Source organism: Vespa velutina, chromosome 4, assembly GCF_912470025.1.
Source record: "Vespa velutina chromosome 4, iVesVel2.1, whole genome shotgun sequence".
NCBI lineage: Eukaryota > Metazoa > Arthropoda > Insecta > Hymenoptera > Vespidae > Vespa > Vespa velutina.
The window spans coordinates 7,033,269-7,046,245 of NC_062191.1; the positions used below are offsets into that span (position 1 = coordinate 7,033,269).

At 32.8% G+C, this 12,977-nt stretch overlaps 1 protein-coding gene across 7 annotated transcripts in view; it reads left to right on the plus strand.

Moving 5' to 3' along the window:
- LOC124948348 (neurotrimin-like) overlaps positions 1-12,977 on the plus strand; it is a 126,332-nt gene that overhangs the window by 65,321 nt on the left and 48,034 nt on the right. For 4 of the 7 annotated variants that reach the window (XM_047491829.1, XM_047491833.1, XM_047491830.1 and 1 more), the window contains one exon: positions 9,088-9,185. In XM_047491829.1, the coding sequence (XP_047347785.1) occupies positions 9,088-9,185 (98 nt within the window). Of the gene's footprint in view, positions 1-3,318; positions 3,448-9,087; positions 9,186-12,977 lie in introns of all 7 variants that reach the window. The other 3 variants (XM_047491826.1, XM_047491828.1, XM_047491827.1) reach the window with 1 other exon arrangement.

Below are 12,977 nucleotides of genomic sequence, written 5' to 3' on the forward strand. Positions count from 1 at the left end.
TCGTTACGCAACCTTCTTATACTCTCTTACTTTTTTATTTTTTCGAGATTGCACCATTCTTCCTTTAAATACTCTAACAGTAACGCGCGTTCCTTTCTAAAGAGGGTTTTCCTTTTGCTTAAGAGATTCATTAGCAGCAGGACCTTTGGTTAATGGAGAAAAAAAAAAGTATCGAAGAAGTATTTGAATGCAGTAGCCCAGATTAAATAACACTTTATTATTAAATATCTTTTACTTCGGGTCTATATTTGCGTGATACTAATATTTTCTACATTTCTTTTGATTATTTGTCAACAGTTTTCTTCATTGTTTAAAATAATAGTCTTCTATTATTTCATTTTAAACCTTTAAAATTATCGGACGTTAAAGATATAAAATAAACGTCCATAAATTTGTATTAAATCAGATAATTAACGAATAGAACAAATTAACCGAGCAAAATACAAATTTACATTTACAATTTATTTATGTCAACGTTCTGCTTCCTTCCCGAGCAAATTAGTAAATTATTTGCAAGTTCATTTAAATCTACACGATGAAAAAGAAAGTGTGATGTTGTCGGAAATGTCATTAGAAAAAAAAAGTTTTACGATATTTTACGCTTCTGGACTTAATTGCATATGGGAGAATTTTAACGAAATCATGAATAGAGGAAGATGGCGATCAAACGAATGAAAAAGCAGATGTTTTATATAGGATTCCACTCTTAAACCGAACTCCTAATATTTTTTAAATTACCCTTCTATGGAAGTTATAATTTTTTCAATAGACAAATTTAATGAACTTTTAAATTATATTATTTGTAAGCAAATCGAGGACAAAATAGCTAAATATTTGTTTTTACATGAAAAATATATATACGAATTAATAAATAAATGAAAAAAAAAAAATTGAAAAGAGGGAAAAAAGAGAAAAAGAGAGAATATTATGAAAATATTTACAAAAATATCACGAAAAGAATTCTTCATTGATATTCAAAGCTTTGTTTGTGTAAAAAATACAAGAATGAGTGGAAGAAAAGGAAGTGAAATACCATCCTAGATTGAATATGATACGAAGACGTAGAAACCGTAATGGTGAATCAATTGTATGAAATTTAATGCTCTGTTTGTGACGATATAACGTTCAGCATTGATCTGCAAATTGGTCTTTACTGGAGGTTCACGCGCCATGCTAATAACCTGCGATCGTGTTTACGTTTCGTTACCGCCTATCTTCCTACGCTTGCCTTGTATCCCTCTGATCCTGGTGCTTTCTAGGGATAATTAATTTGAATTCAGATATTATCTCTATGTGTATTTATGACGATGGTAGTCTAGTTGAAAATTTTCGATTTCATAAATTCGAATTAATTACTTTTTTTTTTTTTTAACACATACCTTATTACATTCATACCTTATTATATTTTTATAGAGAAAATTTGCGGACATACGTTTATAACATACTTGTCTATATCTATGTATAAAATTAATATCAACCCAGATAAATTTATCTTTATTTTCATCGCATATTAACTTACTTATTTACTTACTTAATTATGCACTATTTTCAACATAAAAACTTTTGAAAATTACATTTTGATTGTGCTGTATTTACAGAGATGAGTAAATCGGTAAAAAGATTTTTTATAAGTGCGAAACTTTTCTGGTAAGATTTTTAATGCGACGAGCCTTCACCACCTTCGAGCTATATCGCACTCCGAGCGAGCTTAATTGGTTAGCATGGAGCCTCCTACATCCATCGTTCTTTAAATTTGGAAGTAAGTTTTTAGTTTTGAAAGGAAAAGAAGTAAAGCGATTCAGTAACGGAGCCAAACTTTTACTTTATTTTTCAAGAAGTTGATGGAAAGTTTCTGGTTGAAATAAGCGTGAGACCTGCTAGTATTTACAAAGGATTTATTATACTGCTTATATTATTACGTGAATTGATATCAAGGCATGAATACATATATTAATTACATATGAGTCATGTTGTCTATCGTAAAATATCAAACTAGATATTTATTTAGCTCGATATTTCAATTACTTCGATATTTTTTTGATTTCAAAATGGAAAAATATTTATTATAAAATGTCATGCAAAATATTTTACGAGATTCAAAAGTATTATGATATTTTTGGGCAATCACTTAGCGAGATAAGGAATAAAGAAACATTTTTTTTTCGATGTATATAGTGGTAACAATCAATAATAGATGTATCTACGACCCTTGTATCGTAGGAAAGTACACGTGCGTTGTCAGGGTGGTGGCCGGATGATAGACTACGAGCTCATCCAGAAACCACTGGCAGTACCCACGCTTCGCGCCAAAACGTGCTACTCGAGTGAATCCCGATATATACAATATGTATATATAGGTATGTCCGATCATCAAAATCCTTTACTGGCATGGTAATGTGCTTCGTTGGCGATAGAGTTGCTCGCATTCGGGGATTAAACGTATCTTCGAAATTTCCATGCGAATTCTTAATTAAAATAATGCAATAACTTAGCAATATTTTGATTTGATGTCATGAAAAAAAGACGCATAAAATACGCCACTGGAATATTGCCGTAGTATAATATCATTTTAAGTTTCTTTTATATCGCGTGTCATGGAATACATTTATATATATATATATATATATATATATATATATATATATATATTTTTTTTACAATTGCATTCATAGCTATATTAATGTCTTGATGCTACTAATGATGATTCGTCAGTTCTGTATATCTGCAGATTTTGCACTTCTGCAAAAAAAAAAAAAGAAAAACGAATAAAAGTATTGATGAAAGCATCTATTAAAAAAATATTGAATTTTATATACTCTTCTTTTTCTTCGTTATAATTTGATTCAATTGAAATAATAATTGCAATTTTATCGTAGGAACTTGATACTAATTAAAAAAGAATTGTAATATTTCACAAAGAACTTATTTGATTTTTCTCTTTTTAACGTATGTCAATATTATCTTGATAGATATAGCTAATCTTCAACAAGAAGCGTTCCCTTGTGGCAAGTGAATTGGAATTCTTATTAAATTATTAACTTGTTAATCGATTCGCAGGGTGGTAATATGCAATAGGTGTATGCAGAGATTGGAAGAAGGGAGAGAGAAATAGAGGGGGGGGGAGGAAAGAGAATGGAGGGAGAAGAGAAGAGATGGAAACAACGAGGTTTGTCTAGGTGCAGCTTCGTTGCATCTATAGACCTTCCCCTTCTCCGAACTCAACCGACCGGCCATGTTTGCCCTTTGTGCTAGTAACTATTCGAATGCCCCCTGTGGCAAAGGCCGTTTGTCTTACCTCTTGTTTGCTTTTACCATTAGGCAATCAAATTATCACGCTTCTCTCGAGATTGCCGAGTGTTCTGCGAAGCTCTAGTGTAGTGCCGATAGCGAAGCCACGCTGCCAGAGGCCACTTTACGCTCACCGGAAGTCGAAGAGACACGTAGAAGGTTAGTTTCGTACAAAAGCTACTACTGGCTTGATGAAGAACAGACGAAATTACGGAAAGTCTGCCACCAGACTTTACACTTTTACGAAAACCGTTCATGATTTTATCGAGATCAATATATTTGTTCTTAAGTTATCTCATAGTAATGAAAATAAACTCAGGAAATATGAAAAATGTCAAAATAAATTTTCTTGCGTTTCATTGTGAATTATTTTTTAAAAGTTTTCTATTACATCATTTTCGATTTTATTTCATATTTTTCGATTGTGCACTTCTATCAAACTAAATGTTATATTGTATGTTTTTATGATACTTTTTACTTTTTCGATTTTTTTTTTCCCCCCCGTAATATTGTTTGTATATGCATCTAAATAGAGAAATTTAACATAATTCTGCACTGTCATCGAATTGATTTCCAATCGTACTTCTCGATCAACTCAACTTCTCTCTTCGTTTGGCAAAGAGATAATTCAATTCTTCCAATGCAATATATTCGGCGTTTATATTGTGACGGTTTATAGAATCTTGTTTGTGATTTCACTGGCCGGAATAAGCCAAATGATTTTCCACGCATGAGAATATTCGGATTCACTGAAAAGCGGGTATGTGTTATGCAAGCTTACAAATAGAATTACGTCATTCAAATCATTTCCTTTAGATGTCATTAATGCAATAACGTTAACACATTGCCATTTCGTCGATATGATATAAACGATAGCGATCGTTTAAATGATATTATTTATATGTTTTATAGAATTTTTCTCACATTGCTTCTTCATATAATAATTTTTATAAAAAGAATCATCTATACATTCTTTATCAAATAGGAGCTTTTCCAATTATTAAAGTATCCATCCGGATATTCTGTTCTAATAAAAGAAATCTAAAAATGAATATTTTATTTCATTGATTAATATCTTCATTTATTTTCTGTATATATATATGCAAGTTAAATTTTATTAATTAAAATTTTTTAACGTAAAAAAATTGTTAAAATTAGAGATTCTCCTGAAATTTTTTCTTTTTTATGAATTTTCTCAAATTGTTCTAATTTTTCAATTATTAATTATTGTTATCTCATGTAAATAAAAATATGAATTAAATTAAATATCTATTTATCGTCATTATTTAATTCCAGTAGGATTTAATTAACAATAAGTTTATTTGTAATTATTTTTTCGAGGATAGTAATGATATCACGAAAAGCGAACGATATCATCGAATTCGTAGAACGTCCTGGAACATTATCGTTGTCAGTATCATAACTCTTCTTCTCGAGTCTACGTCTTCGTTGAAAGTTCGTAAGCTCAGTTAGCGTGACAGGGTAAGACGAAACTTTTCCAATGGTCGATGCGCCTCGGGACGTTCAGGAAATCTCTTTTTCCGCGTTTTTCCGAGACTCCTTTTGCCAGTCGATGACAAAGCTCGTTTTCGACGGTGAACGGAGACCAGTCATAAAACAATGCGTCTGGATTGTATACAAGAGAGAAAGAGAAAGAGAAAGAGAGAGAGAGAGAGAATGAGAGAATGGGAGAGCGAATGTATTTCCGTGAGATGGTAGACGATGCAGCTAGTGATGGAAATGTTCGTATCGAGAAATCGAGTTTTAGGGGGAAGTAGAGAAGGGCGAGAGGGCTAGAGTGATTGTGCGTACATCATTTATTGTTGTCAGTACACAATAATCCTATTTCCTGGTCGGCGACGATTAATCATCGGCAGGAATTCATGCGATCACTTGTGCTGTTTCGAATCTATTTCCTTCTCTCTCTTTTTTCTCTCTCCCTCTCTCTCTCTCTCTCTCTCCCACTCTCACTTTCTCTCTCTTTATTACATGCTCTTTCGTTTACTCCGTCCGAGTCTTTCCAATGTGACAAGAGTATTGTATCACAAGTGACCTGGTCGATTGTTTCAATACGTTACAACTTTACTTCAATCGTTACAACTTTAGGACTCAAGCCTGGAATCAAACGTATTTTGAGGCTCTGCCCGACTTTATTCTATTCATCGCTTTATCATCTATAGCCGAGACGGACTTGTTTATTCAACGTTTATTCAACGCTTTCATCACGTTTGGTGAAAACACACGTCCCTCTTGCCGAATAGATTTTCATGGAACGAGGTCGCTACGTTTCCCAAGTCAAAATATGCAATCCAGATTGACGTTTTAGAATGGAGCTCTTTCTTCGAGAACTTGATGCTTTCAATAAATTGGATTGTTACGTTCTGCGAATCTATGTTTATTTTTTCCTTTTTTCTATGTTTAATATTTTCATTATTAAGATTAGGAATGAGTAAATTAAGATGGAAAGTTATATTGATGTTTTTTTAGTATTTATCAAATCTATTCTTGAATCAATCTACCATTTGTGAAAAAGATAAGCAACTTGGAATATTTATTTTTAATACTCTATTCTCTGCTTCGTTCGATTTCCAGCTTATTTACTTATCAGATCTCTTTCCATTTTATTCTATCGATCTATCTGCTATCCTTCCCTCAGCAACAGATTCACGTTTCTCTAGGTCAATTTCTGGTAAAGATTTTACTGACATTTAAGATGGTCTGTTCTTATAAATTATATCCCAGGACATAACAGATTATTTAAAGGAATGATATCAGTTTTTATTCTTTTTTAATTCTAAATGAAGTTTATTTGATCGTGTTAAATATTAACGTAATATCTCTTGTAAGATTTTCTAACGGCATAAAAGAGAACTCGAAGAGAGAGTTTGATTTTTTTCTCATTGAACAATGAGAAATATAGAGATGGGCTTGGCATTGTTTCTAAAGCATTTGCATGTTCATTACTAATAATGGCAGACGATATTCCTATTGTACATCTCAAGAGGTCTGTTTACTGATCCATAATTATTAGTTCAACCGATTGACACAATAATCAACTTCTAACTATTTCTATTTTTACAATTTTTTTTGTCTCTTATTTATATATAAACATTTGGGAGTCAATTTATCGTCAATATCAATTAATTTTTCATTATCTAGTAAATATCGTATTAAACAAAAACGACATTTTAGATTGGTTCTCGACTATATTCAACTGCATACATACATGTGTACACATTTAAATTTACATTGCTTAACCTCAAGTAATACGTCTTTGCTTATAACTTTTCCATTGTCTATCCTTAACTTCTTGACGTCGCGCGGAACGACGACACCGCGTGCCATTTCTGCCAGAGGGAACGCTAACTTGCCCGTACTCGCTTAAGTACATAGGGTAGCATGTTAAACCGAGAAATGTGAAAATGAGGAACAGTAGGATGTTCTTGTATGCTCCAGAAAATGTATACGCGAAGTTAAATATATAAATACCTTATCTTCGTCGGGAATTAATACTAGAATCATTTCTATTTGTCACATTCATTAATTTGATGAGTGCTCGGTTAACAATTCATTTACATTTTTTAAATAAAAAAAAGACTTGATCTCTCTTCAGATTTAAATGGTTATTACAGGTAATTATACACACGTATATATTATTGTAATATATAATATATGTATTATATATTATATTTTATATATATAATTTATTAATTATATATATATATATATATATATATATATAATTAATTTTTTGTTCTAATTATACACAAATTTTTTTATTATGATATCCTGGTAATCACATAATATCATATCCACTTTATGAACTTATATTTATTACAAATACTTCATTACAATTATATAAAGATAAATTATACAATACTCATCTCGACGCTCTGTTCGTTTGAATGATTTCACAGGTGTGTACATTCTCGACTATCTAACAAATAACTCAATATCAAGCTAGTACGTAACTTCCATTCACACTCGACATATTTTTTTACGACCGGATCTCTTCTCTTCGAACAAATTTAGAAGCTATTTTGTTCGAACAAATACCTTTTATATGATATTCCAGAAACAATTTGTCTGTATTGCGTCATTCGCGAAACCTATGTGTAGAATTTGTGTGTGTTCATACGTATATTTTAGTTTTATACATCAATCAGAAGGACTATAGAAAATACGAGGAACTGAGTTAGTTTCTTTTATTTTTTTTAAATTAATATTCTATACGAGAATTTTTAATTGCGATATTGGATAGAATTTACGAAAATAAGAAGATGAGAGACGCAGACGAATCGGAGAACGTTAATTAGTGCTTCACGACAGTATGCTCAAACTTTTCGTCGATTCGTGTTTACGAGTTTACAATTATTCTCGCAATTCTTTACCCATAGAACCAACTGCTCGAACTGTAGTTTTATCGATCGTAAAATGAACTCTTATGTCTATATGTGTGTCTATATGTGTGTTTCGTATTATATATATATATATATATATATATATATATATATATATATATATATATATATATATAATACGAAAAGTTTTAGTAATCGTTAATAATAAAAATGAAAGGAAAGACTGGATGTACGATACGTGCCAATTCTGCCAAAACGTTCATGATCGATACTTTAAGACAGATATTGGCTGGAAACGAAGTGAATCTTTCCTCTTTCTCATTCTTTCTCTTTCTCTTTTTCTCTCTCTTTTTCTCTCTTGCTTTCGCACGATGCTACAATCCCTAGGAGGAAATGCGTCGTTTTCCAGGCCAGTGGTTTTCAAATTTATCTGATTGTAAATCAATGGAAGGATCGCTTTCACGAGACAGCGAGCCGAGTAATTGACTCACGTTGATCACCTGATCCTTTCCATCATCCAATTTCGTATCGTCAGAGAAATAATGCGTCAAGGTGCCGGAGTAATTTGCGGCCTCGTTGTCGATTCAGAAAGGTCTCGTTTGGTGAATCACCGAAGAGAATATACTATATGTGTCGAGAGGAGGCACAAAAGTCGAAGATGTATTGATCCTTCGATTGTATTGCTACCGTTCGAGTAATCGGCCTGGAGTCAATAATCCGTGATCCGCTCAGCTTGGGAACCGCTTTGCCTCAACGTGTAATTGGGATCAGTGCTTATCTGTTGGCGCACACCAGGCTACCCCTCTCCCTAATACCGAGAGCCCCCACCCGAATTCTGCGCCAGCATTACGCAGTACAGACACACCATCCCCGCACTTGTTCAGCCTATCCTCTTGCCATGTTAGGAATAAGATTCTGCGTAATCGAATTAGATATCCACGATTTAATCGTTTTAGGATAATAGACTAAGGCTAATCTATATTTTAAATGTTCCTTTCATAAAAGAAAAAATTTCTGGATGTCATGATGACATGAATCTTACTAATTAAGAGTTTTCTTTCTATTGATTATTTTTCATTCCATTGAAGAAACAAAACTAAGGTGTATAACTTAAGAAAAAGATAGTCGTTTATTAGACTTTCTATAAGTATAACGGGTATGTTATTCTTAACGTAAGTCACGATGAAACGACACAATTTCGTTCGTCTAAATTCCAATAACAAATATGTCGATTCTAATTCATGTTATAGAGACATTTCTCTCGGTAATATCGTGACAGACTTGAATGATATGATCAGACAAGACTATTACATTCGTTAATAATTTTGATTAACGAGATCATGAATTGATCGATAGAACCTATCCAATCAGTTGGATATTAATTATGTTAAAGAAGAGAGAAATTACTTAATTAAATCACAATATCATTATGTTTCAGAGGTGCCGACCTTCAACAATTCAATTTCAAATGTAACGGTTGCAGTGGGACGAGAAGCTGTACTTACTTGTGTTGTCTCGAATCTATCTGGTTTCAAGGTAAACTGTTAAGCATAGAATACAAATTATTATTCTTTAACAAATATTCTCACTCAATTTTCTTCCATCGTAAGCTCTTTATACATTTAATACCGCATTTCCGCTTTTCATCTGTTTTCTTCTTCATTTCATTTCAAGGAAAAATCTCCTTTACATGCTGCAAATGTGATCGATGAGACACCTAGTATTAGAAATTCCCATTTGATCGCACCAAATCCTTTAATCATTTTTATACATTACCAACCAGATGTTTCCCTCCTATCTGCGAAATGTTGCATGAATCAGATGATATCTCTTTTCAATTAAACTTTGTTACTTTAGAAATCGCCGAACCGTTTGAGATTTATTCAAGTATTATCAGTTTAAAAATATCTTCCATAAGTACATTTCAAATTGACGCTCTGAATGAAAGAGAGAGAAAGAGATAGAGAAAGAGAGAGAGGGAGAGAGAAGAGCGAGATGCAATGCACCGTGATTACAATAGAACGAAGGCGAGAATGAGAACGAATAATTTTTTTTTAATTTTCATGTACCGCTAAAGTTATATTTTATAATTCGTACCATGCTCGTTGTTGATAACGACATTGTTATATTTTCCATAAGATAAACTCATTTTTTGATTTCTACATAAAGCATAAAAAGATATAAATTTTCATTCGTTATTTAAATTTATAGTTTTTCTAGTGGGAGAGGATAACTGTATTTTCAATAGGAAAAAACTTTCTTTCAATAACGAATAAAATATTTCAAATATTATTCGTAATTCAGATTCAGTGGTATCTCTCCCTCTCTTTTTCTCTCTCTCTCTCTCTCTCTCTCTCTCTTTTTTCTGTGTGTGTGTAAGAAAAAAAGGAAGAGAAAGATACAAAATCGTAGTCGCGAATACGGAAAGTTATCCGATGCGAAATATGGAGATTTGTAACGCGTTGATAAACGAAGTTTAATTTAACTGGCAATTTCTGTGGTTACAGTTAAAATAGACATTTTTGATGTAACAGTATTCATTGGTACGACGTGAAAATAGGGAAGTGCTCGAATAACCTTTATCGTATGACAAACATCGTTCATGACGGTTCCATAAAACCTACCAAAATTAAAGTTAAGATAACGATTTTTCATTCTCATGATAGCATCTCGTTTTTCATTCTTCTTTCATTCTTCTCTGGCAACGGAGTTATTTTATCCTAGGATTCTGGACAATGCTGGCTATATGGAGGAAACAGTGTTAGAACTTCTAATTGCGTTTCTCCCTATACAGCTCACTTATACCAACTGTTGGATTTTTTTTTCAAGATTTTATTATGTCTCGCGTCTTAGCATTATACAGGACAGAATAATTAAATTAATTTCATTTTTCATTTTAACGGAACGTCAATTTTCCAGCAAACACATTTTCGTGAAGACGATGCTATTACAAAAAGTAAAAGGAAAAACTTTTTCTAACAATAAGCGAAAAATAGAAAGGTATATCCTATTCGGCCGTAAATCTCTTTCTCATATTTCGACGTAACTTGTTTCAAACAATAACAACAATATTCTTCTCTGCACAATAGAAACGTGATTCTGAATTTTTCGAAAATCTCTCACCGTATAATGGATCGTTTTGATCACGCGACGAAGTTAACCTCTCATCCTAGTTAATCCCGGCCGTTCTTCACTGTTATCGAATCTCTGTTCCGTCCCTTGTCCCGTTCTCGTTGAAATCTCTAAATCCCGAAAGGCTGAGAGACTGAAATTTTAAGTCTTCGAATCGTGAGAACGAAGGAACTACGAGAGGAGGGTACGCGTGCCGTCGTTGTCCCGCGCGTATTTTACATTTCGATTGTAAATGGCAAAGGCAGTCGTTGCAAAGCTTCGCGGATCTTCTTTTGGAGAAAGAGAGAAAGAGAAAATGTGAAAGAGGGAACGACAGTGAGAAAGGAAGAGAAAAAGGAGGAGGCAAAGGAATGAAAGGGTATGGGCAAAAAGACGTTGGAAAGACGGTGCAAAGCCTCTAAAGCAGTAAGGAAGTGTGCTAGGGAGTAGAGTTTTGGAGGAGTCGAGATCGTGTTAGTGCAGGAAACGAGAACTATGACTGCTAGAAGGATAGAGGTAAAAGATGAGAAGAAATGGCTGGTAAGGAGTAAAAGGGTAGTAGACGTCTTCTTGGAAAGGGAGAAAAATAAAGAGAAAGAGACAGAGACAAAAGTAGTGAAAATACAATAGATATAACATGTTTCTAGATGAATTCTAGTTGGCGTAGACTTAGCTTAAGTACGGCAGTTTAAGCCCAAGGTATCGTACCAGTCAAGATACACGACGAACTGTGAACTATCCTCAAGTTCTCCCACTCTCTCGTTCTCCTCTCTCTCTCTCCCTCTCTCTCTCTTTCTCTGTCTCTCTCTCTCTCTCTCTCTCTGTCTTTGTTTCTCTCTGTCTTCATACTTCATCTTATGCTTGAGTCACTGAGCCAACTTCATTGCTAGTTTATTTCCTAACGAGTCGAAATGATACTTGGACGAGTTATGTTGGAGTTCCTCATGAAGCGAATCATGAGAGTATCTCAAAAGTTCAGAATTTGAACTCGTTAAGAATTTATTGACGTTACGTAGTCGTGGTCTGGCTATAATAACTTCGTACCGTTTTATATCGAGATTTCTTCAATGAGAGGAAGAGATAGCAAATGAGAGATTGATAAATCCAACATTTGTGAACTCATGATTAAGCTTCAGAATTATTACGAATTATTGACATTATCGATGATTGGTATAGGATTATTATACCTAAATTCGATCATTTTCCAGCATTGTATTTGGTAATTATGAAAGCACTTATAATATTGATGATTTTTCTTTTTATCTGTCATATCGCAATTCATAGATATCTAGGATATTGGAAATCATAAAATTCATTTTATTGAATTCAAAATATAATTGGAATTAAATGGGAAGGTATTAAAGATAACACTTCCGGGAAACTGACTAATTATCTTCGTTTGAGACGGCATTAACCGTGTCAGACGAAAGCGTATTTACACTATCGTGTGCTTGCTACTTGTCAGACATCGTGCCGAGCTTAAAATGTGTGAGATTATAGGACGCTGGCAGGTTACAGCAAGGGCGATGCATTAGACCACGTGGTGTTGAGCTTAATGGTATTTAAGCAAAATTGAAAATATAATAGAAAATAATAAATTAAAAGTTGCTTTAAAATATTTTCTACAGATAGTGAGTCGTTTTTTTTTTTAGAAAATGGATTTGGATGTCGATATTTAAGGATCATCCAATAGAATTTTGTTTATTTTATCAATATTCATGAATGAAATAAAAATTTTAGAACGTATATGTATCCAATCAGTTTTCTAGCTATAAATGTTTTTGAGAATTCTCTTTAAAACAAAAATTTTAAGCAAGGAAATTCAAGATCTTGTTGAAATAATTTTTTTAAATTTATTTTACATAATCCTTATCGGAATATTCGCTTAGAATTTATGTTAAGATATTTTGCAATAATGTTTTTGTTTATATGGCATGTTTGAGAATATTCTGAAAGTTAGTACAACGAATTGTTTTCCTTGAGGTATCCTTTCGCAGAAATAATCTCGCAGAGCCAAGTTCATGGTATCTCATTGTTTATGTTCCTAGACTTTATCGCTAAGACATAAGTAGCTGGTTGAATAAATATAGTCATACGATAACTAAGAAATAGCTAGAAGATATCCTGTTAATTTCAGATATGCTGTTAACTTCAAACACTGATGCACTAAACTGCGAGTGAAAGTCATATTGAAACTGATATTATTATAGTTTACAT